The sequence below is a fragment of the Orbicella franksi genome, chromosome 15, assembly GCF_964199315.1.
Source record: "Orbicella franksi chromosome 15, jaOrbFran1.1, whole genome shotgun sequence".
NCBI lineage: Eukaryota > Metazoa > Cnidaria > Anthozoa > Scleractinia > Merulinidae > Orbicella > Orbicella franksi.
In genome coordinates, this window is record NC_138159.1 from 17,042,696 (window position 1) to 17,068,736 (window position 26,041).

Consider the following 26,041-nt stretch of genomic DNA (forward strand, 5'->3'; position numbering starts at 1 on the left):
CCTGAGGAAAATGGAAGTTTTGGAAATATAAATCTACTGCAAATTATTTTTTAGAGAATAAATATGACATGGGTCAGACAAACACTAGTGAACACTATGTAACTTCCGGTATGTCTTCTTGACCAAAACAAAATGGCGACTTGTACAGAGGCGAGCACTAAAATGTAGATTATATTAAAATGCACCAATCGAACAAGAATCGTTTTATAAAACTTCTGAATGGGTGAAAAAGCTACAATAGATATTTAAATTTGATTTTATAATCAGAACAAGGCGTGCTCTTGACGATTTGCATTGAATAGTGTTTTGTGAAAATGAAATGTATGTGTGCTCTCCTAAGAGTAGAGAACACTTGGAGCAGGATGGCGCAGTGGTGAGAGCGCTCGCCTCCCACCAATGTGGCCCGGGCCTTGAGCCATACGTGGATTGAATTTACTTGGTGTTCTTGCCTTCTTACAACAGTTCTTCTCCTGATTCTCCAGTTTTCCAGGTTTTCTCCCCCCTGAAAACCTATGTTTATAAATTCCAATTCCACGTCTACACAGGATCCACAAGAAAACCAGCTAAGGCTGATGTGGCTTCTTCTCTCTAAATATTGTAATTACGTTTTAACCTTGTGAAAGGAGTTCAAGAAGTATGGCGTTTCATCCTAGAAGAGTAAAACATTTGTTGTATTGTCCTGAATATATTTAAACCGTTTACCCCCATAGGCAGAACTCATGTAAACTATTGTGGCTTCAACACCAATGACTGTGGCTCTACATAGAGGTATAGCGTTTAACCCTAGAAGAGTAAAACATTTGTTGTATTGTCCTGACTATATTTTAACCCATTTACGCCCATAGGCAAAACTCAAGTAAACTATTGTGGCTTCAACACCAATGACTGTGGTTCCATTAACTTCTAGTGTAAGACCATTGAAATGATAGAATTTGGGCAGCACTTTCATGTCAGTGTTGCTGTTTGTTTGCGAACATTTTGGGAACAAAACTTGAGCTCTATGGTCAAGCTCTTGAGAGTGAAAGAATAAATTAAAGACCTTACAAATTGACTCAGTTATGAACGTCAAAGCATCCTCATTCCACTGCGTTTATAACAAGTAATGGCGGACTCCATCACTGTAAAGTATGTACCATCAAGCACTGACTCATTCAACATGCAAAACAATCAGATAGTGCTTTTGGAGCGAGTGGAGAGATTCTAATATAAGATTGATCAAAGATGACTATGTAAGCGATAGACTGATTGGACACACTTTCGATTCAAAGCTGAATTGAAACTCCTAGTTGTTTACGTTTTTCGGAATTCCTCTAACTTTCCACTCCTAGTCGCCATTTATTAAGCCTCCAATTTTTGTTCAACACTATTTCTAGAGTACCAAAGAAATGTTTTCGATTTAGCCCTTTTATCACCAAAAAACTGCCTTGCTATAAAATGAAAGAAAATTCTCAAGTTTTGATTTGAGAATTTTTTTAATCAAACCTTGTACTATATAACAAACAGCAGCAAGTTCGTGATGGTATACTGAACATAATGCTCAATAACCTTCATCACAAGGGTCATAGGCTGATGTTGTTTCACTGATCCCCACCTTGTACAGCATAATAAGCAGCACCACATGAAAGTACTGATCAATAGCTTTCATTTGAATGGTCACACACTAGGGTTTCATCCACAGACTTAAAAGTTGGAACCATCATGTGCAGGATAATAAACAGTTATGTACCACCACATGAAAGTACTACTCAATAGCTTTCATTTGAATGGTCACTCGCTAAGATTTCATCCCCAGACTTAAAAGTTCGAACCACCTTGTGCAACATAATAAACATTACGACATTAAAGTACTGCTGAATAGCTTTCATTTGAATGGTCACACACCAGGATTGAATACTCTCAGAGTAAAAATTTAGGATTAGTCCTGGTAAAACTCAAAACAGCTGACTTCAGGTACACGTCTGGGAACGAAAGGTTAAATGCTTCATTAGTTCATCTGTTATTTAGGTAAAAATCAGATCAGTTTTTATAGATCTAACGCATCATCTCGGAGGAAAAGTTGGTTCAATGCCTGCGAACAGCATCTTGTTGTTCTTGACAAGCGGAGGAGTAATTTTAACAGCTTACAGATTAAAACTAGCTTAAATAAGTGCATTAAAGAGAATTCGTGTGTTACGTTTACGCAACAGAAGATTGTGAAAGAGCAAAATTCCTTTACGCATTACGGAATGATACGAATAGTTACAAATCCGAACAAGGATGCTTTGAAAATGTTTCTCAGGTTAACTGTACACTGTATAGCAACGAAGTTTCGCAATTCCGGAAAGGCAAATGAACGAAAACTAAAAGAATACAACTTTTTTGATCGTACGTTTACTGTCTCCCTTGACGGGAACAGTTTTGTCTTTTGGCAAATTTTCAAACAATACTGCTTTCAGGGCTAGAGAGTTATCACAACATACCAGTAAATCTCACTGGAGAGGAAATAACATCAAATATAACAGAAATATCTTATGTGTATAGGGGAAATAAGTACAATTTAACGGACTTTAGTGGAGGAATCCGTTATACCAGACGGTGTAGATTCGGGGGCGTTACCAAAGAGGCAGCAGTGATTTTTCCCATGAAGAATGTCGTTTCTCACGGCTTGCAAGTCCATACATGATTTTGACACCTCGCTTTACTGACAGTGATCAGCAAAATACTCGCCATGCCAAATTCTAAACTGAATAGTAACAAAAAGTGTATACAAATAAAAAAGGAATTCCGACAAAGAAATCTCGCTTTCTCGAACAGTTGAATCCTTACACACTGTAATAAAATCGATGTCGCACGGTTTAGGCTGAGAAAATGGCGACCCTCTGAAGTGTCTTCTCACTGCAGAAAAACCAACCCGCAATGTTCTTTTCGGTGCCTAACGATGATGAGTTAATATTTGAGTCTTTCTCGCCAAAGAAACGCTTTAAACTTTAGAACTAGGGAATCAGAGTGTGAATTTATACAAAGAAGAATGAAACTCGGTCCAAATTCATGTGATACGATTGCATTTGAATATATTGTATCGAACGGTGTTGACCTCTTGGCTTCAGCACAAATTGGTACACACAATAGTTACAAACCTTGTTGTGTCCTTGTCGAGATTCAAGTGTCCTAGAGCTTTCAAAATCGAATACGAACGATCTTTTCACAATATTAAGCTGCATTCTGGAGGATCGCCATATTGTGTATTCATTGAATAAAACTCCTGGTTTGCTTCATCTAAAAAACGTTGAGACGTATAACCCTCCAAACAATGCCCGGAAAAGCATAAAATTACAACAGTTAGAGAGAAGTGCATAGTGGATTCCCGATTTTTCGAACTTCCAAGGGAAACGAAAATCGGGTAGTTCGAGAAATTGGGGATACAATTACAGTGTTCGACCAAGAGAAGAGAAGCGACTATTGGTTCGAGTTATCAAGTGGTTCAATATATCGAGGGTTTGAGAAATCGGTACTCTACTGTACATTCAATTTAAAGCAATGTCTGTGAAAGGTGATTTCATTTTGTACAATTCCACGTCATAAAGTCAGCTACTGAAGCCACGAAATGAGAAAGAAAGAGTAAAGTCTAAGATTATGTCCAAATTCTTGTTGAAAAATTTATAGAAAATGTCGGAGAAAGATAAGGAGAAAATGAATTTTGAACTTTTTTCCATGGGAGATCTCAAAGTTTACCTACAGCAAACCTAAAACAGTACATCTGAAAACATCTAAACCATCATTTTCCAAATTTTGACAACAAATAGTGCAACATGGAAATAATGATACTCGATAGAATTTGTATGACAAGCATCATTGATTTTGATTGACAAGGACACGTGACACTCCGCTGTATGCCGATTGGTCGACAGTGTAACACCACACCGTGTTTGGTTCGTCGAGTCACGTCTGTCAGTGACAGGGCTCTCATGGGCCCACCTGTGTTGTCATCGCATCTTTCCACGAGGAAAAGTCAATTATTGAGAATTGTCGAAAGCTCGTAAATTTAATACCTGTCGAGAGTTTGTCTGCCGTTATTTTCCTGAAAGAAATTGCAACACAACTGACCACAATCCGGCTTACATTGAGTTTGTAAAATTGGCCAAATTCCACCGTGGAGCTTCATTCCAGGGATCGATGCCATGTTTGTATACTTACCGAATTGTTAGCCTACCTGGTTTTTAAAACAGGTCGAGCGAGCTTGCCATAAAGCCCAGAAACATCCAGAAAGCTTCCAGAGCAATGTTACCCTGAACAATGTAATAGTGCAATGGCAAATGAGTCTGAGCACTATTGAGTTAAAGCTTGCAATCTCTGGTGAATATGACATTTTGCAGTGCACAATGAAATATCCTGCTTTCCGTTTTTCCCGCTGTTTAATCCCATGTCATTATCATTGTTACACCATGATCGCCATCATGCATCTATTGAGTTCAAATAACTGTCCTTAAATACGTGCCTAAATCCATTAAACAACTATCGTTTGTTTGTCGTTTTTGACAGCCTAAATCCGGTAAAAGGAAGTGAATTAATCAAGACACTATCATGCGAGAGTGAATGCCATCAGAACGAGGAATTTTAATACCCATAAACCTGCAGCATTTTCGTCTTTCCATTGCGTTTGCTTGCACTCCTTCACGCTTTTTCCGTGACGGTTTTCTGGGAAATCCGGGTTCATGAGACGGCTAAGTGACCCCTGGCCTTGTTGTGCTGTTTTACGTCAGTCTGCTTCTTAATCCCCTGTCTCTTACAACATTCAACACTCATGTGTTACTCTGGCATTTCCGCCTCGGGAAATCAATTTTGTTTTTGTTTGTCTTGTAAAGTATTGCACTTATCTAAATTATTTTTAAACTCTTACGGATCAGCACCTCGCCAACTGACCAATCACAGGACTGTCTGTGTAGTGTTAACGCGGGCCCCACTCGATAAGGTCCCGCCCTAATATCCGGTGTTTTGCCACACGCGCTAGACGACACAGTAAAGGGTCGCATCATAAGCCAGCCAGCAAACTTATGCGTCACACAGCACAGCTGGAACATGGCCCAACTCAATTCAAAACAATCGATTACTTTCTCAATCGATGGTATTCTTAGCTCTGGAAACGAAAACGAAAACCTGCGAAGAAACTCGGTGGTTTGTAGAGAAACCTCCTGCAAAATTGAAACGATTCCTTCGGGTACAAAATCGACGACAAACGGTGAAACCAGTACTATGCTAGCGAGTCACAACAGCAAGACTAGGATGAATAAAGAATCAGGTAAGTCTTATAAATCCCTTGCTCTACTTTATTTTAAGAGGTTTTAATTTGTGACTGCTGTCCTAGCAAGCAAAAGCCGTAACTCACTACTTCAGAAGTGCTATGAACGTTATTCAAAGAACAGCATCTAAGGAAGGGTTCTGGTCTGACTCAATGGTCTGCTCTGGTCACTCATTTGTAGAACAGGAAACAGGAACGCACGTTTTCATCTTAAATTCTGAGCTTCATTTTCTCGTTGAAGAGTTAAAACAAGAACGCTAATCAGTGGAAATTGTCATTGTGTTTTTGTATTCCTAGTTCAAGATTAAAATTCAATTATACTGTGATGTGTTTTTTCTCGCCTGGTGAACGTATGTCGTTGACTGGCGTTTGGGCTTGTGACTGTTTATTATGGAGCCTTCGGGATATCAACTTGTGTAATAATTACTCGTCATAAAAAAGTTAACTCGATCAAGCATAATCATTATTTTAGAAGTGGAAAATGCAAATATTATTCCGTTCAAATGTGTTTGAATCCAATTATAGTGGCATCGAGATGGATGGACCAAATTGGATAACGTTTTAACCAGATCATCTGAAGATTTCTACATCCTCTTCTTCCTGATAAATTATCATGTCTAAGGACTCAAAAGGCAGCTTTGTGTTATCGCAAAAGACCCGGATTTACACAGGAATCAAAATCCATCCTTCAACTTAGGAGTTTAATTTAAGTAATAATCGTCAAATTTGTCACGGAATTTAAGACGAAACAAATATAATTATTTGTACCAACACCAGAATTTGAAAATCTTACAAAAGTTTCATTAACAGTCCTGTGCTCTCCATTGCGGTTTTCAGAATTATTTTAACATGACTAAAAGAGTTTTTAGGTCATTTAGTTTTCATGTCTCTTGAGCTAATGCATTTCTTCATCTGAACGTGTCAACTGGCGATGTTCTTTGATAAGTTCACCCTCAGTCTCCGGAAGGATATAATTACCGTATTTACTTGAAAATAACTCTGCGTATTTAATCGATTCAGCGTTCAGCCTCTAAAATAGTGATCTGTTTTAGTTCGGCACGTATTTTTGTTGCATGAATGTGAATTGGAGCTTAGAATCAAGAAAGGAAAGTATTTAAAAAAACGTGAAGGGTTGTATTTATCGCTTTCAATCCGCAATCGAGAGCGCTGTGTGGTTAGGATTATAAGGTGAAATTATCTCCACTACGGAGACAGGAAAAACGCAACAACTTTCTAATAATCTTATCTCAATCACTTCAATTCACACGCATTGTGTTCGGGCCAGAACGAATTGGTACAGTTTTCAGTTGCCAATACAATGAACCCGCTTAAGTTCTTGAACACTGAGTTTTAAAAGCAAAAGCTGGAATATAATTAATATGCATTGTTGAGAATTATGGAATAAACGATCATGCAATGAACATACTTGAACCTCTTAACACAGACGAGTTCGCAAAGCCCTGACAATTTTGAGTGTGTATTTAAAAAGGGGGGCACTTATGGTCATGCAAATGAACTCGTAAAACTATTCAAAAGGAATTCAATTTATGCTACAAAACCTGAACAATTTCTGTTTTTCATGCGATTTTGACCAATCCTTGGACAGTTAGACAGAAGTTGACAGAATCCGGTCAGGCTCGGAGTCGTTCATGCTGATCTGTCTGACAACTCGGGCGCCATTTTGTCTAAACATGCTACGCTGACCCCAAGAGATTACACTCAGCGTAGAATGGAGAGTGTAAATTTTTTAGTAGGGGGCGGAGTTGCGTTGTTGAGACACTCTTGGATCGACGCATTATCGTTTCGAGGCACGCAACGGTTTTAAAACAAAAACGATGTTCTTCATGATCATTTCTCCCACATGCCTAGACACTCCACTCATTGAAATGCAAAATTAAATCAGAATTCATTATCTATCCAAATGAGGTTCTCATCAAGTCTTGTGCCTTTGGGTTGGAAGTGTGGAAACGAAAAATGGTAGAAATGTGGTTTGGAGGATTAATTAAGTTTAAGTCTTACACATATCACTAAATCGACATGTATATGGCCCTTGCGACCAAATGTCTACTTCTACATTTTTATGTCAACGCTCAGTTTAAAGATTTTCATTAGATATAACCTGTCAGTTGTGAAATCAGGCGAAATGAATTGGTAATTGAAGAGACAAAATAAAGTGGAAGTGATTTTTCATTCCACCAGAAACAGCTGAAACAGAAAATAATTAAGAAGGGCTGAACGTACAAGTGTGCAGATCCCCTTGCTTTGGCCTACATATTCAGTACTGGCACATTATTTTTGCAGTTTAGAGCGTTGAAATGTCTGTCCTAGTTTATACCTCATGTACTCCGTTTAATCCTACTCTATATATAGTGTTCCCGAGTTGTCTTTTTTAGCTCATATGATATGAACAAAGAACAAGATTTTTCAGGAAAGAGTTTTCAACCAGAAATCGCACCTAGTTGCAAATGTATTGATGTATTCTACACAAACAAACTTTCGAAACGTGAAAGATTCCCGGGCTGTTAATGAAGTATATGTACTAAAAGTTACCGTGATCAACCTTCGTTAACAGCTGAAATAACATAGAAAATGTTCCATCTTTGAAAAAAGGTTTACCACTAACCCGGTTTGTATAAATATACAAAGAATTTAGACATGTTTTCAATTCTTGTTTTGGAAACGAGTTGAGTATTAATAAGGCGAGATTCCAGAGAATCCATTCTCAGGAAATTACACCTTCTTCTCCTAGTGCTTTTCACTAATTTGCGGGAATTTATTTCAGTAATTAAGATTTAGCTCAGTGTCTGTAAACATTGAGGAATATTTACCTCAACTTCGGTGAATAATTGTTAATATAAACTGTATTTGTTCAGCTGTGATATGAGGCTGTGAATATCACTTATTTTTACGCGCTTTTGTCTATTGATGCATACGTGCGATTGTTGAGGATGGAGATAAATGTCATAGATGTGAGGTCTTCGTCGACGTGAGTGTTGTTGGCTTAGTTTTAATTCATAGGATCACCAAACCAGAGGGGTCACACTTTTAACAATAGACTTGGTTCGCTAAAGAATGCTGCTCGCGTTCGTACTTTTCCTGCGTGCTTCTTACTTTTTTTAGTGAAAGCGCGCGTGCACCAGGTTTTGAAAGACGATTAGTGTTTAAATGGTAAATACGCCTATTTTTTAAAGTTTAGAGGTATGCGTCTGACTTCTGGGAAATGTAACACGTCGCTAGAGGCATTTTATGGCGTAGAACACTATCGTAACCTTATTTTGAAACGCTTAGTGATATACAGGTAGTTGCGGTATAATCGTGATACAATGGCCTTGGGGTAATGTTCGTGTCTATTTTTATTAGACTACAGCCTGAAAGAAACTGGCGATGCAGACAGCATGGATGCCACAAAGCCGAAATCGTCCAACCCTAAGAAAAAGAGACGTGTATTATTTTCAAAGGCTCAGGTTTTTCAATTAGAGAGTAGATTTCGCGTCCAAAAGTACCTTTCGGCCGTTGAGAGGGACCAGCTGGCGAGAATGATAAACTTAACGCCTTCGCAGGTAAAGATTTGGTTCCAGAACCATCGTTACAAGAGTCGCCAACAGATTAAACAAGACGGGCAATTTGAGGAGGATATCAAGGCACCTTGTGGAGGACACTACCATCCTGCAGAGGTCCCGTGCTTACAGCCGTGCCCTTATTACGAGCCAAGGGACTCGATCAATTCATTCCCCTCAGCCTTTATGCCTTGGGCACCGGTGTGCCCGTCTCCTTCACTGTCTCCAATGAACAGTTTCTCGATAGCAGCGCGGCAAAATCAACATTTTACCAGCTATCCTTCGTGTCAGTATGAGGCCCAGAGACAGCATCTCTATCATCCTTCAGTATTTTATTAGTGTCACCTCCCATCACTCTGTAAAGATAACTTTTTAAGAAATATTGTAACCACTAAGGACAAGATTGGTTTATGATTCATTCATTTCATTCATTCAACGAATTCTTTCTACCCCAAATTTGCAATGACTCGATCGAGATTTATACGATGCAATTTTAGTCAGGGTCGGCCATGGGATCGGGGGGGGGGGGGGGGTAATGGTATAACAATATACCTGAACAGAAAGTCAATTGTACCCAAAACTTCCCGCAAATTCATGCGAAATACCAAAATTTGAAGAAAAAAAACAAGGTATACTTTGGTGTCAAAATACTGTATACTCGATTTAAAATCCCCCTGTATGCCGTATGCCCAAAAACCCTGGCCGACCCTGCTCAGAGCTGGTGACTGATTCAGCTTTCCAATATCAAGTTCGTGATATGTCAATGATACTTCAAATGAAATAGCCTTTTAAAAACTGGCATGCAGTCATTTTGGTCCAACGGGGAACTAAATCGTTTTTGCCCTGGTCTCTAACATCTGTCATGCGAGAGCCAAATCAGTGAGGACGTCGCATGAGATTACTTGTTGTGAACTTATCAAATATTAATAGCTGAGCAATTTTTTTTTAATAATCTATATTGCGTTGTAAATTCTTACAGTTGTCTGCTATACTTTATTTCAATTTAATTTTCAAACACTGCATGATTTGTTCCAAGCCATATATTTTTACTGCGCGGCAAAGTTTACTTCATTTCCAGTTTTTGAACGAGTTTAACAGGAAAACTGTATGATAGCAAAATAGCTTTGTAAATACAATATGGCAAGAAATCAGAAGCTGCATAGAGGTTTATCAATCTAATTTGTCTGGTTTGTTTATTCACTGAGCAGTCAATTTTTCATAGCCAGTCAACCTTTGTTTTTGTTTACATGCGAAAGTTGGGGTATTATATCTTATTCGGAACATGTCGAAAAGAAGGAAATCACTGTGAAACTACTAAATATAATTAAACATACTTTCAGGAACACAACTTACAGTAAAGCGATAAGATTTCGCTTCACCATGCAATATCAGTAATTTCGATGGCATCGAAAACGGTGGAGGCTGAGTAGGGTCATTTTAACTTCATGTGTATGTAATTTTCGCGAAAGTTGCGAAATTCATTGCTCGAAGAACTACCCTACAAGTCACTATTATTAAACCCTTAAGCTATAGATACACCTATAATATTACTAGATCCACCCAAGAAATCTGTGTTTCGTATACGTGACCCGTGCATACTAACTCTGGTATAATCGGATCGTAAAATCTGATTAAAATCTCACTCTTTCTATTATCTGAGGGTTTTTTCTACACTTATGGCTGAAAAATTTAAACGCTCTTCAAAAATTTGGATGATAAAGACCATCCAGCTAAGACGCTGAACACCCGCAGACGCCGGAAAAACGCTTCAGATATCGCCCGTTAAATCGTGTTTAAAATATTATCTCTCCTTACAAATTCCAAACATATCTCTTCTTGTTAGTTCAGAGAATTTGTTGTTCTATCAAGACAATACTCTCTATCTTCTGCTTAGCAATATCATGATGTATTGATAAGATAATAGAAGCAAAAATTAAAAGTCTGATAACACCATGACCGCTTCTTTTTTTTTCATTATTATATTTTTTCCTGTATGTTTTCCAATACATACTTAGCCTCTGTATAATTAGTCACTATATATATAAACACCAGTGAGGTACCAGGTGAACTTTCGCGCAAAAACAAGATATCTTCACAAGTGAAAAGATCACTGTTGCTATGGCTGAATAATAACTCGCGACTTTCCAAGCGAAAGTGAAACGGCTTGATATTTCATTGCTGTTTATATAATAAATACAACATTGCATGGTCGCTTGGAGATAGGAAATTTCATTCTCTTCTCTTCTCCTGTTGAAAAATATTTCACTAGTTTGCTGCCTTCACTCGTAAAGTATTTTTCAATACTTGATCATTTAGAGAAATGTCGTTTTCCCGCGCGGCCATGTAATATCTTCTGTTTCGTTTAATTAAAGTTTTGCTGGAAGAAAATCATCATCAGTAATTTTGCAAAATATGAGGACAGTCACCCTTGTGTTATTTAGTCTTCCTGATTTGTTTTTCATAAGAGCATTTTCTATACTACACTAGTAGCCCATTTGGCACCAAAACGTTCTCTCCAGTCTTTAGGAATAGGATCTGTCGCAACTCGGGTATCGGACATCGAAAGGGTAGGTTATGTCCGCCAGCGTGGAATACATTAGTTTTTTCCGGTGTCCGTCCGAAACGAAAAGGTCTCCGGTAATGTAGGAGGGTTAAAAGGCAAATCATATTAAAGTAGGTGACAAAATGACAATCTGAGGTTTGGTTTTTATATTTAATATCGTATCTCCAGTTTGATAAAATGCCGAGGAGAAACGTTCTCTTGAATGTAGGTCGTACTATAAAGTTCTGCCAACCTTGCCACGCAGAAGAGGAAAGAGATGCCTTTAAGTGCCATGAAGGCAAAAACGCCTGCCAAGTCTCAACTAACGAGGGTTAATCATCTGGTGCTGTTTATCATACTGTACAAAGTGTTTCTAACTTTTAAGCCTGTGGATGAAACCCTAGTGTGTAACCAATCAAATGAAAGCTATTGAGCAGTTCTTTTATGTGGTACTGTTTATTATGCTGTACAAGGTGTTTCTAACTTTTAAGTCTGTGGGTGAAACCCTAGTGTGTGACCATTCAAATGAAAGTTATTAAGCAGTTCTTTCATGTGGTACTGTTCGTATGCTGTAGAATGTGGTTCTAATTTTTACGCCTGCATACTGAAATCTTAGCATGTGTCCATTCAGATGAAAGCTTTAGAGCAGTATGCTTCCACGAGCTTCTGATTGCTTTCTTGTTCCAAGGTGGTTGTACTGTTAATACTGTGGGTAAAACCTTATTAAATGGCCACTCATTTAGACATTATTTTCCGTTACTTTTTTGTACTCCTGTTTCTTATCCTTTTCTGCACAAATTAAATTGCTTTTTTTTCTTCTATATATCATCTTTGAACTTGCTCACTCTCAAGAATGGAATTACCGATTTGTTTACATAGCCAGAATGGCGACACTTTTGTCTTTTCGTGGAACAAGAAACATCCGTATAAGTCAGACAGTTGGAAATGGATCCTGGTCTATGACTGATAATATCCCGTGAAATCCTCTTACGATAGAAAATCTGCCTAAGCCTCACTTCATTGCGGGCACGAAAGCACGGACGATAAAACGAAGATCTCCAAATGCAGAGAGACAGATAATTCAGTAAATAAGATAACGAGATAACTTTCTATTTACTTTCAAGAAATCTTTCCTAATCGTTACTGCACTGGCGATGTTTAAACTGTGAAGTAGGCAAAGGAAACGGTACAAAGTGTTGACTGGAATGTGCCGGGGGCATCGTGGCACGTTTTTTTGTGCCCACAGATTTTCACGTATTTTTTATGCCTGAGTACCGCGGAAACAATCTTGTTTATATGTCGCGATTTAGATACCGCTTTGAAATGTTAACTGGCTCTAAGACACTGGACGATAATATCCCCAGATATGTAGAACACAGCTAGAATTCAACAACTACTAAAATTTTCATAATGCATTCCTTCAAGAATTGACCGTTAAGTCGCTACATGATCGACATTTCTTTGCTTTAAAATATGTGCGTTTAGTAGTCTGTTATCTCTCTGCGTCTTTCGTGCCCCAACCAACTGACAGTATTCCCTGGGAATTTCCACGTTATCCCCTTCTATTCTCCCCTCCCCCAAAGCTTTCCCTAATCATGGTGGATTGTTCGTGGTCTTCTTGAGAGTGTCGGATATAAGAGTTGTTAAAATTAGACAAAGGAAAACAAGGAGACGTTAATTAAATATTTCCTTCCTTGTAACATCACTACACCCTTCACGTCAGAGGGGGTCATTTAGCACATTCAGAAAGCGGAACTGCCAAACTGAACTAAATGAACTTAGGTAGTGTTGCAAGTGTTGAAGAGACGCCGCTTGATTGACTTGGCAATGATTCATCGCTTGTAATATCTCGGACCGACAGACAACGGTTACGTAATTGACAGGTCCATACGGCTGACTATTTTGTCATGGTGTAGGTGTGCGATCGAGAATCTTTTCTGGCCAGGCTTTTGTCAGCTTGCGAACTCGCCCGTCTTTTTGATCTTGCCAAGCTTCTTGACAAACCCTGCTTACAGGATAATCCACATCCGTGTACTTAGCCTTCCCTTTTATGGTGATTTCAACAGCTTTGTCTTTCTTTTGCTTTGGAGATGTCCACAGTCTCTTATCCCAAGAAACAAAACCGCCCTTGTCCTTAACTTCACGTACACAGCTTCGCCAGAAACGGGCTGACTATAAATTCACACTACTTCGAGCATGCAGGCACTTTTTTATAACTTAGAAGACCGCAAATGTCATTTTAATTAATCTAAAGCGAGAAGCATACAGTTCTCTAGGGAAAGTTTCTTACTGTTTGTTGAAAGGAGATTTCAAAACAGAGTTAAAAGGTAATATTTAGATAAAAGAAATTAAAAGAGGCCGATATATCAGAAGCAATCGAAAGTTAAGTGTTATATAGTACAGACCAAAACTACGTGACCTCCGAAGATTTACCTGCACAGTGTAGGAAGGTATTTAGTGTAGGATGCAGTAAGTAACCTGGGTAACCAGTGATAGCCTCTACGTTATCTGCACAAACACAGTTGATCTGCAACAAAGCGTGTAACATTGCCAATAGCCTGTATGATACGTTGTCCAGGGTACCACATTAAGCCCTGTGTTATGAACAGATTCATAACCTTACCGGCATTTGCTCTATCTTTATTACTTTTTCTTCTTCAGTTTTTATTAAACTTTTCGCTGATTCGTGACTTCATAACTTACGTTCTTCTATTGACTCGTTCTGTTTTATATCTTAACTCGGATCTTTGCCTCTCCGTGTCCTAAAATCGCATGATATCTGACCTATCGACAGTGACCCACTTGAGGACCTACTCGTGCAAAACATGTGCAACAGCGCTCCTTCTTCGGCCATTACTTGACTTTGCGCGGAGCAAGCTCGTTAAGCTTCGGAAAATTAATTTTTTTGTTTCCAAATACAGTTACAAGACATTGTCAGTTAATTCCGAGTATGGACAAAACCTGACAAACTACAGTGAAATGTGAATCGTTGCACCTGAGCTCAAAGCTCCGATCACAATGACACACAATGCAAACATGTCAGTCATTTTGTCGAACCTTAGGACGGTTCTCTCTATTCAGGTTTTTCTCTTTTTTATAAAAAAAAAAAAAAAAAAACTACAAATTGTCATGGTAAATATCATGTGTTAGGTGTCGAATTTTTCTTTATCGTTCGAAGCAAAATGTTTGGATTGAAAATGAGTAATCGCGCTACAATGGCAGCTGAACACGATTTAGATGAAAGGAAGAAACTTCTGAAACCTTACGTTCTTTATCGCGAAATGAATTTATAAGACCTAAATGTGCTGTCCTTCCATAACCACGTTTTTGCGTCCTGATAACTAAGCAAAGGAGTCTTTTTAGAAATGAAGCCTTTTGGAACAGAACAAGGTTTATTATATAACGGAGAGATTAAGTCGATCAGCACGAAAATTATGTTTATTGCGTGTATTTATATGATAATGTCACGGCTACAAATTGATCTTTTGCTGTAATAACTTGAGTGAGGTAGTACCTGTTTTCTAGTTTTCGAACAAAAAGCCTCCTCTTTAAATGTGTCTGTCATGTTGAAGTAACAGCTAATGAGAGAACGTCGCGGATGAATTACATTTCGCGGAGAGATTTGACTCACTTTTCCCAGATCAAATCATGGAGATTAAGCAAGAAGGTCGCGTTATGGAAGAATTTTTTCAGAAGTGGATGATCTTCTATATTTTTAAACCTGTCATCTTGTTTTCCCTTCTAAAGATCTCAACACCCGAGACACAGACAAACTTAGACAGCTGTAGCGCCTTGACTTAGCAAACTCTCTTTGTTATTCTAAACCAACCCAAGCTGTGTGTACAATCGAGGCGAATTTTAACATAGCTGTCGAGTTTTCGTAAAGGATTTTCGATTTATTTCTAGCCAAAATTATCATGCCAATCTTGAATTAATGACTATTGCTATATATTCTATTAAGGGGAGTTACAAAAGCCGTTTAGTACTTTTTACTGTATACCTTTATTTGCTAAATTCTTGTCAATACAGTAAGTAGTCACCGGTTGAAAATACTTAGCGACACTGGAATTCTAAAACGTCTTTAATTTTGAAAACGTAATCGCCTAAAGTTGGCTTTGAAGTCTCAATTTTGAAGATTAACTGCTTGTTAATCAATTTTTTAACACAAGCCAGAGCTTTGTAAACAAGAGTGCTACGTTGTGAATTTGGAAATGTTCTCCAGTCGGATGTCAACGGGCATTGTTGACCGATCCGAATCGCGCGCAAGCTTTGAAAAATATATTCTTTGTGCATTCTTGTTTGCCCGCATTTGGCCAACATCGTAACCTTCTGCAGAGTTCAAAAGCACTGACAAAAGACAGTTACGCCTTTTAGAAAATACTTGTTCAATTCAAAGCGTGCGTCAAGAATGAAAACTGTGGTTGATGCACACAGATAGAGATTTCCGCGCCAATTTTTGTGCTCTAGCGCTCTTATCTCGCAACCTATCCGCTCTCCGCGGCCGTGACTCCCACAAAGACTTAAAGTCCTCTGCTCTCATTCCACCTCTAAAGATAACATCACGTTTCTAACAATTTTAAATCCGTGAACTCTAGCAAAATTCTGAGATGCTATAAACAAAAAGGATCATGTCCCAAACAAGCCCACGCAATGATATGACGGATGAACACAATACGAAAGCGGTGCTTTGTTGGCATAGAATATGTCCGGTTTGACTTTTTTTCCGTACTAGGAACATTTATTGTTCTTTAATGGCTAAAAAAAGGATTTCTTAATCCCTGAGTACGTATGACTCTAAACTATTAGTAGATTACAAAATCTCATAATCATGTACAACTTGTTTGCCAAGTTCTTGGCAAATATTGCAACTCTATGATAACCTAAGCGGCCTTGGCAAAGCTTTCTATGACAGACAATGAACTCTTAACAATAATAAAAAAAAAACCACCAGTGGAGAACTATCGAATGCTTAAGTTTATTCACGCCTTTGGTGGAAATTTTATCACCTCCGTTTGCTAAATCACAGTGGAGAACAATTCGCTATTCGTGAAATACAAAACAGGTACGAACATAATCTTTTGTACATAAACTAATGTTGCACATGGCGTTAACTGAAGATCTTTTCAAACGAAGCTTAAATCCTAAAGCTTAGTAAAGTAAACGAATCCACCAGTTTACGAACACAAGGTTCTATTTTATAACTGACTAGTTTGCGCAAGTTTAAAAGGCTTATAATCTTGCAGGAATTACATAAAACGTGTTGAGCGATTTTGAATGATGAAACACGAAATTATACCCTTGAAAGTGCAGACGCGAATAGGATTACGTTTTCGATTGGGTTTCTATGAACAAAATAACCAACTTCAACCGCTATTTACTAACGTATTACTATACTCTAAGAGAAGCCCCAGTAACGGGTATTATACACGGCAGGACTAGAGTACAATAACGGCACCGGAGGATATGAGAAGCCATTACTGAATTCCTGCCGAGAAGTCACTGCGCCTCTAGGTCTGTAGCAAGGTTGTCCTTCGTGCACTAATACCGGCACGGGAACAATTCTGGGGCTCATAAACGACATGGTTTCTCCTAGGATGTGTCCCTTATCACCAACTTGTTTCTTGAATTTGTACCGATGATTTTGAAACCATATTTTGACCTGAGTCGGCGACAGGTTTATGAGTCTTGCAAGCTGTTCCCTTTCTGGGGCGGAGAGATATCTCTGCTGCCGAAATCGCCTCTCCAGCTCAAAGATTTGCGCCTTGGAAAATAATACTCTCCGCTTTCGCTTTTTGGTGTTTGGAATTTCCGTTTCTTGGTCTTGATCGGTCTCGTTGCTAAAATCCTCGGCATCAAGTCTTTCTGTAGAATCAGCTAGGAAAAACAAAGAGAAAATGTTAAAATTGAGTATGATGTGAAGTAAGACTTTAGCTCCGAGAACGCGGAAAGCTAGAAGCACTGAACCAGAAATGTTGCAGCGACATTTTTCATGGGCTTAGTAACATACTATTGCGAATTATTCCACGCTATGCTATTACGGTACAACATACTTGGTGTGATTATATCACGTCTGTGTAAAATCTCGAAAATTAGGTTTCTCTCGCAAACTAAACTCTCTGAAGCAAACTTGCCATTTAAACTGAAACCCATAGAGTCGAATGATCTTGGTCTTCGAGACGTACGAACTCAGCGACGGTAATAATGCAATATCTTTGCAAATAGGTGACAAACTCGGTAAACACATGAAACGCGGAATAGAAAATTACCAAGACTTTACCTTCGTAAGAGGACTCCTCTATTCCTACTGTTAGACTCGAACTTGGAGAACTTCTGCGCTCTCCACATTTAGAAGTAGTGACATCCTCATCTCGAAGCTCTTCGACGCTCAACGCATTTATATTTTTATGGATATCATTGTCTTGTGCAGTGCCGCACTTGGTCTCTTGAAGAGCAAGTATACTGTCTATCGAAAACGAACTCATTTTGGAAGGGCATCCAGCCATTGAGACAGCGACGGAGCTTAGAGCTTCATTGAGAAGAGTATTGTAACTCGCGCGGTAAAATATGCGTAGGGTTCGAAATGGACGAGACATGTGTCAATTTCAGAAGGCGTGGCCGTACGTTCTTCAGTGCTAAGAGTCTGGCAGTCAAGCATATGTCATGCACGATCAAATGATCCAGCTTTATCAACGACTTGACACTGTCGCTTGTCAACACGCGATTAGAAGCGAAGAAAACACTAATTAGATCGCAGCTGGGAGTATCGCAAGCCAGTGTTCGCCAATATCTTTGTACTTGATTTAGATCTTTGGCTTTTTCCGGTGTCAGACGAATCGAGGTAATTGAAAATTTGAAAATTTAGTGCTTCCGTGGCAGCTCTTAATGTCTTTGATTCCAGAGCAATTTTTCGTTAACTTTGCTATTGTTGAGGCTGTCATTACATTCAACAGTTACAAACCCATTGAGTACATAAAACGCAAGGTCTTTAAGGCTGCTATTTCAATTCAGTGTTGGCTGCCCGCCCCTTCGTTACTCCATAATTATCGAACACGTACTTTAGATTCACTTATCAGGAAGATTAACGCCGCACATAAGTACGAAGTCAAACATGGCTTATAAGACAAAAATCAAGCATTTTAGCAGTGAAAAATCGCTTAAGCCAAACCAATTATAGCAATAAAACGCATTTTGTATTTTACCCTGGCGCGCGTGTGTTTACACAATAAGCGAAAAGGTTTGTTCGATTCTTCCTTAGCTTTCGTGCGATTATGAAGCGTTTTTACGTCTGTGGCTAACTAGGATATCGACGTTGCATGCGAAGAATGGCCTCGGAAAAGGACTTAAGTGGCTTCTTTCACGAAATGTGAAGCCTTAAGACGCCAAACAATGTACAAACAGATCTCAGTGTTTTATTGGATGAAGGTTGTTGTTTGTTAAAACGTGCAATTAAAGACTCCTTAAGCCAGCACATGGCCAAGTTAAAAGCTTGTAATTGTGACCACAGATTTGAAGCACATGCAATTAGTCTCGGAAACACATTTAATTTTGTGATGTAAGTGATATCCTGAATTGGTGCTTCAGAAAAGTCACTTTGGGAAACACGACAACAAAAAGCAAAAGACAATTCAGTTCCTCTTTAGATTGAAGATGATTGGGATGGCAACCAGCGAAATCTTTTGACTGGAAATAATTCGTTCATTACGATGAAATCAATACTCTTTAAGTAACGTATGATAATGTGGGTCTTCGCTTGTTACTGTCAGCAATGAAGAGGAAGTTTGTTCATGAATCTTCGCAATAGGAAAAGACTTCGCAAATTAATGGGGAAACGAGGTTTGTCAACGCATATAACAGCTAAGAAAAAGAAAATTAAAGGTTTAGTGAACAAAAACGACGTTGTTCGATAAACAATTCGTATCGCAGACTTCTTAAAACGATAAAAAGAAAAACAAAACAAGAACTAGCAGAAAATGCCGGATGGGTGAGGAATCAGATTTCAGAGGTGGGCTGAATTCAGCGCTTGGCGCGACTTTGTTGATTTTGTGGTGAATACAACAAGAGGCTTTTTAAACACGCAACTCAAAAATTATCGACCGAGGTATCTAACTTAATGGATAGATAACATCCTTGCCCTGCTCAGTGATGGAGCCATGCAATAACACCTCGTATAGACCAAACATGCATTGTACAAGGGTGTTGATCACCGGTAGAAATCGCTTAGTATTGACTTTGTTGCTTTGTTTTGAAGCTTGTTTTAGTTTAAAGTTGGTAAAGACATACCAAGACTATTTATATGTTGTATTTTTATCGCGTCTAAAATACTTGTCATTTAACGCTTCCTGGGTTTTGAGTGGCTTTCAAAAACAGCCTCAGAATGTCAGATATCACTTTAGTAACGTAAACATTGTCAATCCTCGAGATTGTTCAGTTTTATTCAAGACATCTCATTAATTTTAAAGGAATACAACAATGAACAGGAAGCACACTCTCATAATAGTCTCCATTGCTTCATTCCAGGATTTCTTATTAACGGATTTGCTTTCTACGATGCAAAACACGCAACCTTTTCCTCGCTTACGTGACCGCTACTTGAAACCACGCGCTCGCCACAAACCTAGCCCGCTTCAGCTTTGAGAATGTTTGCATCAAATCCCATTCATACGGCCTTGTAAAATTACTCTCAACACTCCTTTCCAAAATAGTTTTGTGGAATCTGTAGTAGAGGCAAATCCTATTTATAATTCATCCGGTACGGGGTTGTTTTTTCTATGGTGGCCTTACATTTTGGACGAGCCAGATGAAAAAGGTGCTACCAGCTTATTGACAAAAGCGCTAAAAGAATTCAATAAACCCATCAAACTTTTTAAGCGTTGCAGTCTATGTAAACAGACATATCGAAGTCCAATGCGATTAGGCAGATTTTTCTCAAATCGCGGGCAAGCTTAAAAACGGCACTGGTCGAATTTGTCGCAAATATTTTCAAGTTCAATTCAGGGAGACTTGAGAGTAAGCAAAAATAGCCATGAAAGTGAATCATACCCATGTCAATATACAATTACCGGTCTTGAATGAAATATCCTGAAGTTATCTTCAAAAACTGATCCGAGATTTCTGTTGCAATTTAGTATAATTTCTTTCTTGTGCTTTTTATGAATTGATCACCGGTCTCAGCTCTCAGTTAATTCAAGACATCAGATGATCCCATATGATGACAGAAAATTACAGCTTTTGAAATTTCAGTGTCTTCTTTCTCATTGACCTCTTGATTTAGTTATATAATTAAATCGTGTCTCAGTGGTCTCTTGAAACTTCCAAGGTGAAAAACTGAGACAGTAAACTAGCCCAGTAAAGTGATCTATCCTAGACCTATCTTTTCTTTTGTCTGTTTTATTAAGTGCAAGCTTATCAAAAAGATTATCGAAAGCCAAAAATATCTCGATTTGTTGATTTTGAAGTACAAACCGACGAATGGACAAAACGGCTTAAAATTTAGACTTTGTCGCGTGTTTCACTGACTTCAACCACGAGGCAAACTGAAAGAGGGACATTTTTGGAGAGCTTTAATTTAAAAATCAATTGCAATCTCTTAGAACCCGCTGTGTTCATGTCTGAGGATTTTTCCTGTCGCTAACCTTAGATCAAAATCATTTCCAGTCTGTTGTGTTTATTCGTTCTATTATTACGCGTTGTTTTCGAACGTAAATCAGAGTTCAATTCAATTTTGGGAACCAAGTACAACTTAGCAAATTTCTGAAATGTTTCCCCCTTGTGTCAAAACTAACACCTGTTTTTTTTTTTTTTTTTTTTTTTGAAATTATTATTTCAGTTTCGTAAAGCGCTCAGCACAGATCAGAATCATCACCCTATATAAGCTTTATTATTTTAAAATTTTAACCCTCGTTTTATCTTCTCAACGGTTTGTTGATGTCTGATACTACAACAAAACAACAACAAAACGCGGAAAGTGCTTAATTACATAATAAACAATACGCGCATAATATTTCCTCGACAAACTACGTCGTTGGGTAATGAGCGTCAATGCACGTCATTAGAATGCCACAAGATTACCTAATTTAAGTTGCATCTCTCAGATGGATTTAAACGGCGGCGTTTCTTTTTTTCTTTTTCCTCTTTTTTTTTCTACAATATTTCAAGAAGAAAACCAATAGAAATCCTGGGATAAGAAAACCAATAAAAACCCTGGGGTAAGAAACCAATAAAAACCCTGGGGTAAGAAAACCAATAAAAACCTTGGGGTTTTCCTATTATTTTCCCATCATAAAGACATCCCTGGGGACTTATTTTCTTCGCCGTTACGTTTCCACCATTTTATATTATGTACTCCTGGGATTTTGCCTGGTCAGGTATTATAATTATTGTATCAGAGTAATCCTCTTATGCTCGCCATTTTTATATCAGAATTACCTCCGTGACGCAATGCCGTAGTATAATATGACTTAATTTATAGAACCGCCATGAAATGTAAAAACTTTTCATTCTCCTATCAAAATCGGTTTTATAGGAATGTCAAGATGAAATTATTAACTACTCACGGCGAAAACTTTCGATTGAATAGTTTATATCTTTCATTACGAACGGATTCCGCATCTTGAAAAGTTTAGCCTAAATGTTTCAAGTTCGTCATTTGCAATCCCTGTCAATCTTCTCCATCCTTACCCATCCTTGTTTCTTTATGGTTTACTATGATTTCTTTGGTGTTTCTCTATCTTAGTAGACTTGTATGATTTTTAGGTTTTCTTCAATTTAAAAGTAGTATTGTTCAAGGCAATACTACATCTCAATAACTCACATCTCCACCACAAGAATTCCAAAGTCTTCACTTTCAACCGATGACGTGACAATGTTAAGGGGGTATGGTACCCTAAAATATGGCGATGTTCATGAAAAATTCAATTTCTTGGAAATACAAGACTTAAGACCCTTGAGGACTTGTCAAAAGCATTTTGAAACGATCTTGCCGAATTTCCTTCCAGATGAGTGTGAAATTTAAGGAAAGTACACAGTGGTATAAGTTTTTTCACGTAGCAACGGCCATAGCAACGACTGTTTACTATAAGAACGTGACCAAAAATATAGATTATTTTTAACTTATATGAACGAAACTATTTAGAAAAAAACTTTTAAGACATGCACGACTCGATTGGTATAATTATTTGTGAAAAGCTTTGCCTCAAATTGCCATCACAGGCTCATTCATTTCCCTTATGAAAAGGCATATTTCCCACAACTGCGGTAACTTTTTACAAAAAACAAACAAGCATTGCACCCCTCCCCCGAGATCCAATCTGCACCCCCCCTTCCCCGCTATTTGTGGCTCGTTAAATGCTTAATACTTCGTGTAAGAAACTTAAAGTGCATTTTTCTCAAAAGTTTACTTTTGTACCGACTGACTTCGCGCCAACATTTCTACTTTGCAAGGTTTTTAAGTAGAATTCCCGAAACTTGGGCTGATCAAAGACCAATAGTGTCGCGATGATATAAACCAAAAAAATCGTAACGTTTTAAGATCTGTCACGTGACATGAGATGATTTGTCCACTGTGTGTAGTAAAAAATAAGGTTATTTCCAAATAAAGTTGTAAAAAGCACTGAAAATAAGAGTTAACTGTCAAAACTTAGGTTCATCGCACAGAACAAAACAGAAACTTACATGATATACTTATTTGACAGTCAATTCTTGTTTTGTAAAAGGGCAGGAAGTGTTGGCGTCAATACTATAAAACACTACTTCAAAAGGCTGTGGCTGGTTTCCATAGCAACCATTTTGAGTAAAACTCTACAAATTTAATTTCTCTTCTTGAGTGCAATAGCACACAATCGATCTTTCTTCACCATATTTAAACAAACTTTTTGGTCCATATTGAGGGTACCATACCACCTTAAGCTTTGGGTGGTAACATCTTTGCCAGGCTCTCTCTCCCTTAACAGGGAGGCAGAGGAGAGAGAGCCTGGGAGCGATGTTTGTTTGGCTAGTAGGGTAGGGGAAGAACTAAGAGAGACTTACTAGAGAGGGGGAAAGGCAAATTGATGCAAGAGAGAACTGCCCCATAGTTCACTAATGGCCACAGTACTAACCTGCAACAAGAGAAAATGATCAATTCTGACACAAATCAACGGGGAGAAAAGCCTGGTTTTCAGCGGAAAACCTCTTGATAATCGAGAACGGGTATTTTCCTTCAAAACTGTAGTAGGAAGATTAAAAGTAAGTATTCGCTTTTGACAATATGTGAAGGAGCAAACTAATTATCTTGTATTCTTATTTATATGATTCTCAGTGGTATTTGTTCGATTGCTGGTCAGTCAAGCTGATTTGGACTGGCTGAATCAAGGTTTCTTTCAGTTTTCATCCCGGTGAAGTAAGCCAGTTGTCATATTAACGAGAAAAGCTGAGGTGGCCGTTAGTGGAAGTTCGATCGTATTTTAAATTCCAGACGACTAAAGACGACTTTAATTGAGCACCGAAAAGATTTTACAATGGCCAACTCTCTACGACGGCCCCTTTTTTTGGTCCCGGCGGACAGTGAATACATTCACTCTTGTTTTAACGGCCACTTCTCCATAACGACAACAGCCACCAAAACGCGTCCCAACTACCAAAAGAACCTCCCGACAACGGCCAGTTTATAATCAATAGCTGACGAATAGTGTATTTAAAATTGTAAAAGGTCACGAAACTTGATCATATCTCGCGTCGTTGGTCTCTCTTTTTTTAATCTTTTGATCGAGTTACGTATTTATATGCTAAAATAAGCAATTTAAAAAAGAAAAAAGAAAAAAGGATGTTACACCTCTGAAAAAAAAAACAGGTGTCATATTACACCCCTACCTCCCCATAACGGCCACCTCGCTCTCTGCATGCAACGGCCACTTTCCTCTGTCCCCAAGGTGGCCGTTGTGGAGAGGTTCAACTTTCCTTCCCGGCGACCTCGTTTTCATGTACACTCTTGAAAACGAGGATGAGTAAACACGCCCATTGTTTCTGTGCATCCTTTCGGCCGGCGCAGGAAACTCTGTGAAATTCTGACTTTTCGAACCCCTAAAAGAGAAACAAGAATTTGTGTAAAAAATCGCCTACTTCGAGAAATCGGAGGCAAAGTTAGCGATGGTATTACTAATTCTCTCTTTTTTCACACAAAAAGTCTGACTGTTGAGACGTTTTAAAACATTTCGCTTTTTCCTCTCAGGTGCAATCGAATCTCTATAATACAAGAGTCTATGACTTGCCACAATCCTTTTGCAAAGCTAAATCTAAGTGAAAGAAAGACGTAAATTGGGAATGGTTGCTAAATAGGCCTATTTTGATGAAGTTAACATATGTAGTCCCATATAATTTAGATATCTCCATTCTAATTACTATTTTGCAGAAGGCAATATCGCGTTACAAGATCAGTGCTTCTAGAATAATAATCAAACAACGTTCACCATTTAACTAAACTTTTCTCTTAATTAGGCGCGTCTATTCGCGATATTTTAGAAAGCCTTTTAAATGACAGTTTTATCTTCGCTGTCCTATTCTTACAGTGCAGTAGCTAGTGAAGATGAAGTTCTTACACTTTTAATTTATATTATAATCCCGGCTTTTTTGGGCGGAGCCTCCTCGTGTAGTCCACTTACGGGGCAGCACCACAGCGCCAATAATATGCCACCAGCTAATCCCAAGGTAAAGTACGGATTAAAACGAGTTTACAATACAGGGTTATAATCGGGAGAAAACAAGAGCACTTAAATCAATGAAATGTTTTTCTAATTTCCCGACGTATAGTTTTAGACATATAACCCTCTACCGTTACCTTAACGAAAATCGTAGCTGGTCTTTTTTTCAGTCGTCTAGCCAAAACGATATTCCTGCTCCTCCAAATCAACACGTAGAACTTTTTCCTCATGGCGAAAGGTCATTGCGGTGACGTTTCACTACACTTCAGACATTTTGATGCGACTAGACCTCCCCAACGGAAACATTGCTTAAGTGTCCCTGAAAAAATAACAGGGCACATTAAATGGCTCTTATTCTAAAAGTTGTACAAGTTTTTCTTTACTGGGCCGGAGCTTAAATGATAGTCTAGAGTGCTTTCAGTGAACCTGTTTAACCTGTTTAACCCATCTTATTACAAAGAGGAAGTTTGTTCATTGTCAGTTATTTACAAACACTTGGCTAATAGTTTGATCTTGTAGCTTATGTCGCGAGTGGTTTACTTAAGGTACAAAGTGGTTTGGCTTGGCTTCTCTTTGCAATTGTATTATCTGTCTCAGTATCTAAAGAATGAAGGTTTTCTTTTAATTTCCTCTTGCGCCATGCTGTTTTTGGCTGTGATCCGGTGCGTCTGTTTAATATCTGATATTTTCCCACAGCAAAAATTAAGCACGGAGCTATCTGCTTGTTGCAAACACGAGCCAAGTTATTATCCAAACATTCATCTTGGCATCTGGGGGGCTCCCAGAAAAATTGGGGAGGGAGTGTGCGGCGAGCTTCTCGAAACCCCTCTTTCCTTACCCTAATTCAGACTCTGTCCAAAATTCGATGCTGTATTTGGGAGTCCTCAGACCTTACCCCTCTAAAAACATATCGAATTTAGCGCCAGAGTGCACAAACCATACCCTATTTCTGATCAGAATGGCTCAAAGAGCATACTCTTTAGCCCCGCACATA

The 26,041-nt window shown here is 38.5% G+C and overlaps 2 protein-coding genes across 2 annotated transcripts; one reads left to right on the plus strand and one right to left on the minus strand.

The window, feature by feature from the left end:
- Positions 1-4,189: 4,189 nt before the first annotated feature.
- Positions 4,190-9,348, plus strand: LOC145469886 (homeobox protein Nkx-2.2a-like). The gene is made up of 2 exons (XM_081453695.1): positions 4,190-5,275; positions 8,636-9,348. The coding sequence occupies exons 1-2, from the start codon at positions 5,056-5,058 to the stop codon at positions 9,169-9,171; spliced, it is 756 nt and encodes a 251-aa protein (XP_081309821.1). The 5' UTR covers positions 4,190-5,055; the 3' UTR covers positions 9,172-9,348.
- Positions 9,349-16,434: 7,086 nt separating this feature from the next.
- Positions 16,435-21,569, minus strand: LOC145469885 (homeobox protein XENK-2-like). Its single transcript, XM_081453694.1, has 2 exons — positions 17,652-21,569; positions 16,435-17,248 (listed from the first exon to the last, which is right to left on the minus strand). The coding sequence occupies exons 1-2, from the start codon at positions 17,965-17,967 to the stop codon at positions 16,770-16,772; spliced, it is 795 nt and encodes a 264-aa protein (XP_081309820.1). The 5' UTR covers positions 17,968-21,569; the 3' UTR covers positions 16,435-16,769.
- Between the last annotated feature and the right edge of the window lie 4,472 nt (positions 21,570-26,041).

Excerpts from the sequence above, each read along its gene's own strand:
- LOC145469886 (XM_081453695.1), top strand. The coding sequence starts at position 5,056 with ATGGCCCAACTCAATTCAAAACAATCGATTACTTTCTCAATCGATGGT. Across the intron at positions 5,276-8,635 it reads TAGGATGAATAAAGAATCAG|ACTACAGCCTGAAAGAAACT; the intron begins GTAAGTCTTATA and ends TATTTTTATTAG.
- LOC145469885 (XM_081453694.1), bottom strand. The coding sequence starts at position 17,967 with ATGTCTCGTCCATTTCGAACCCTACGCATATTTTACCGCGCGAGTTAC. Across the intron at positions 17,249-17,651 it reads AGAGGAGTCCTCTTACGAAG|CTGATTCTACAGAAAGACTT; the intron begins GTAAAGTCTTGG and ends TGTTTTTCCTAG.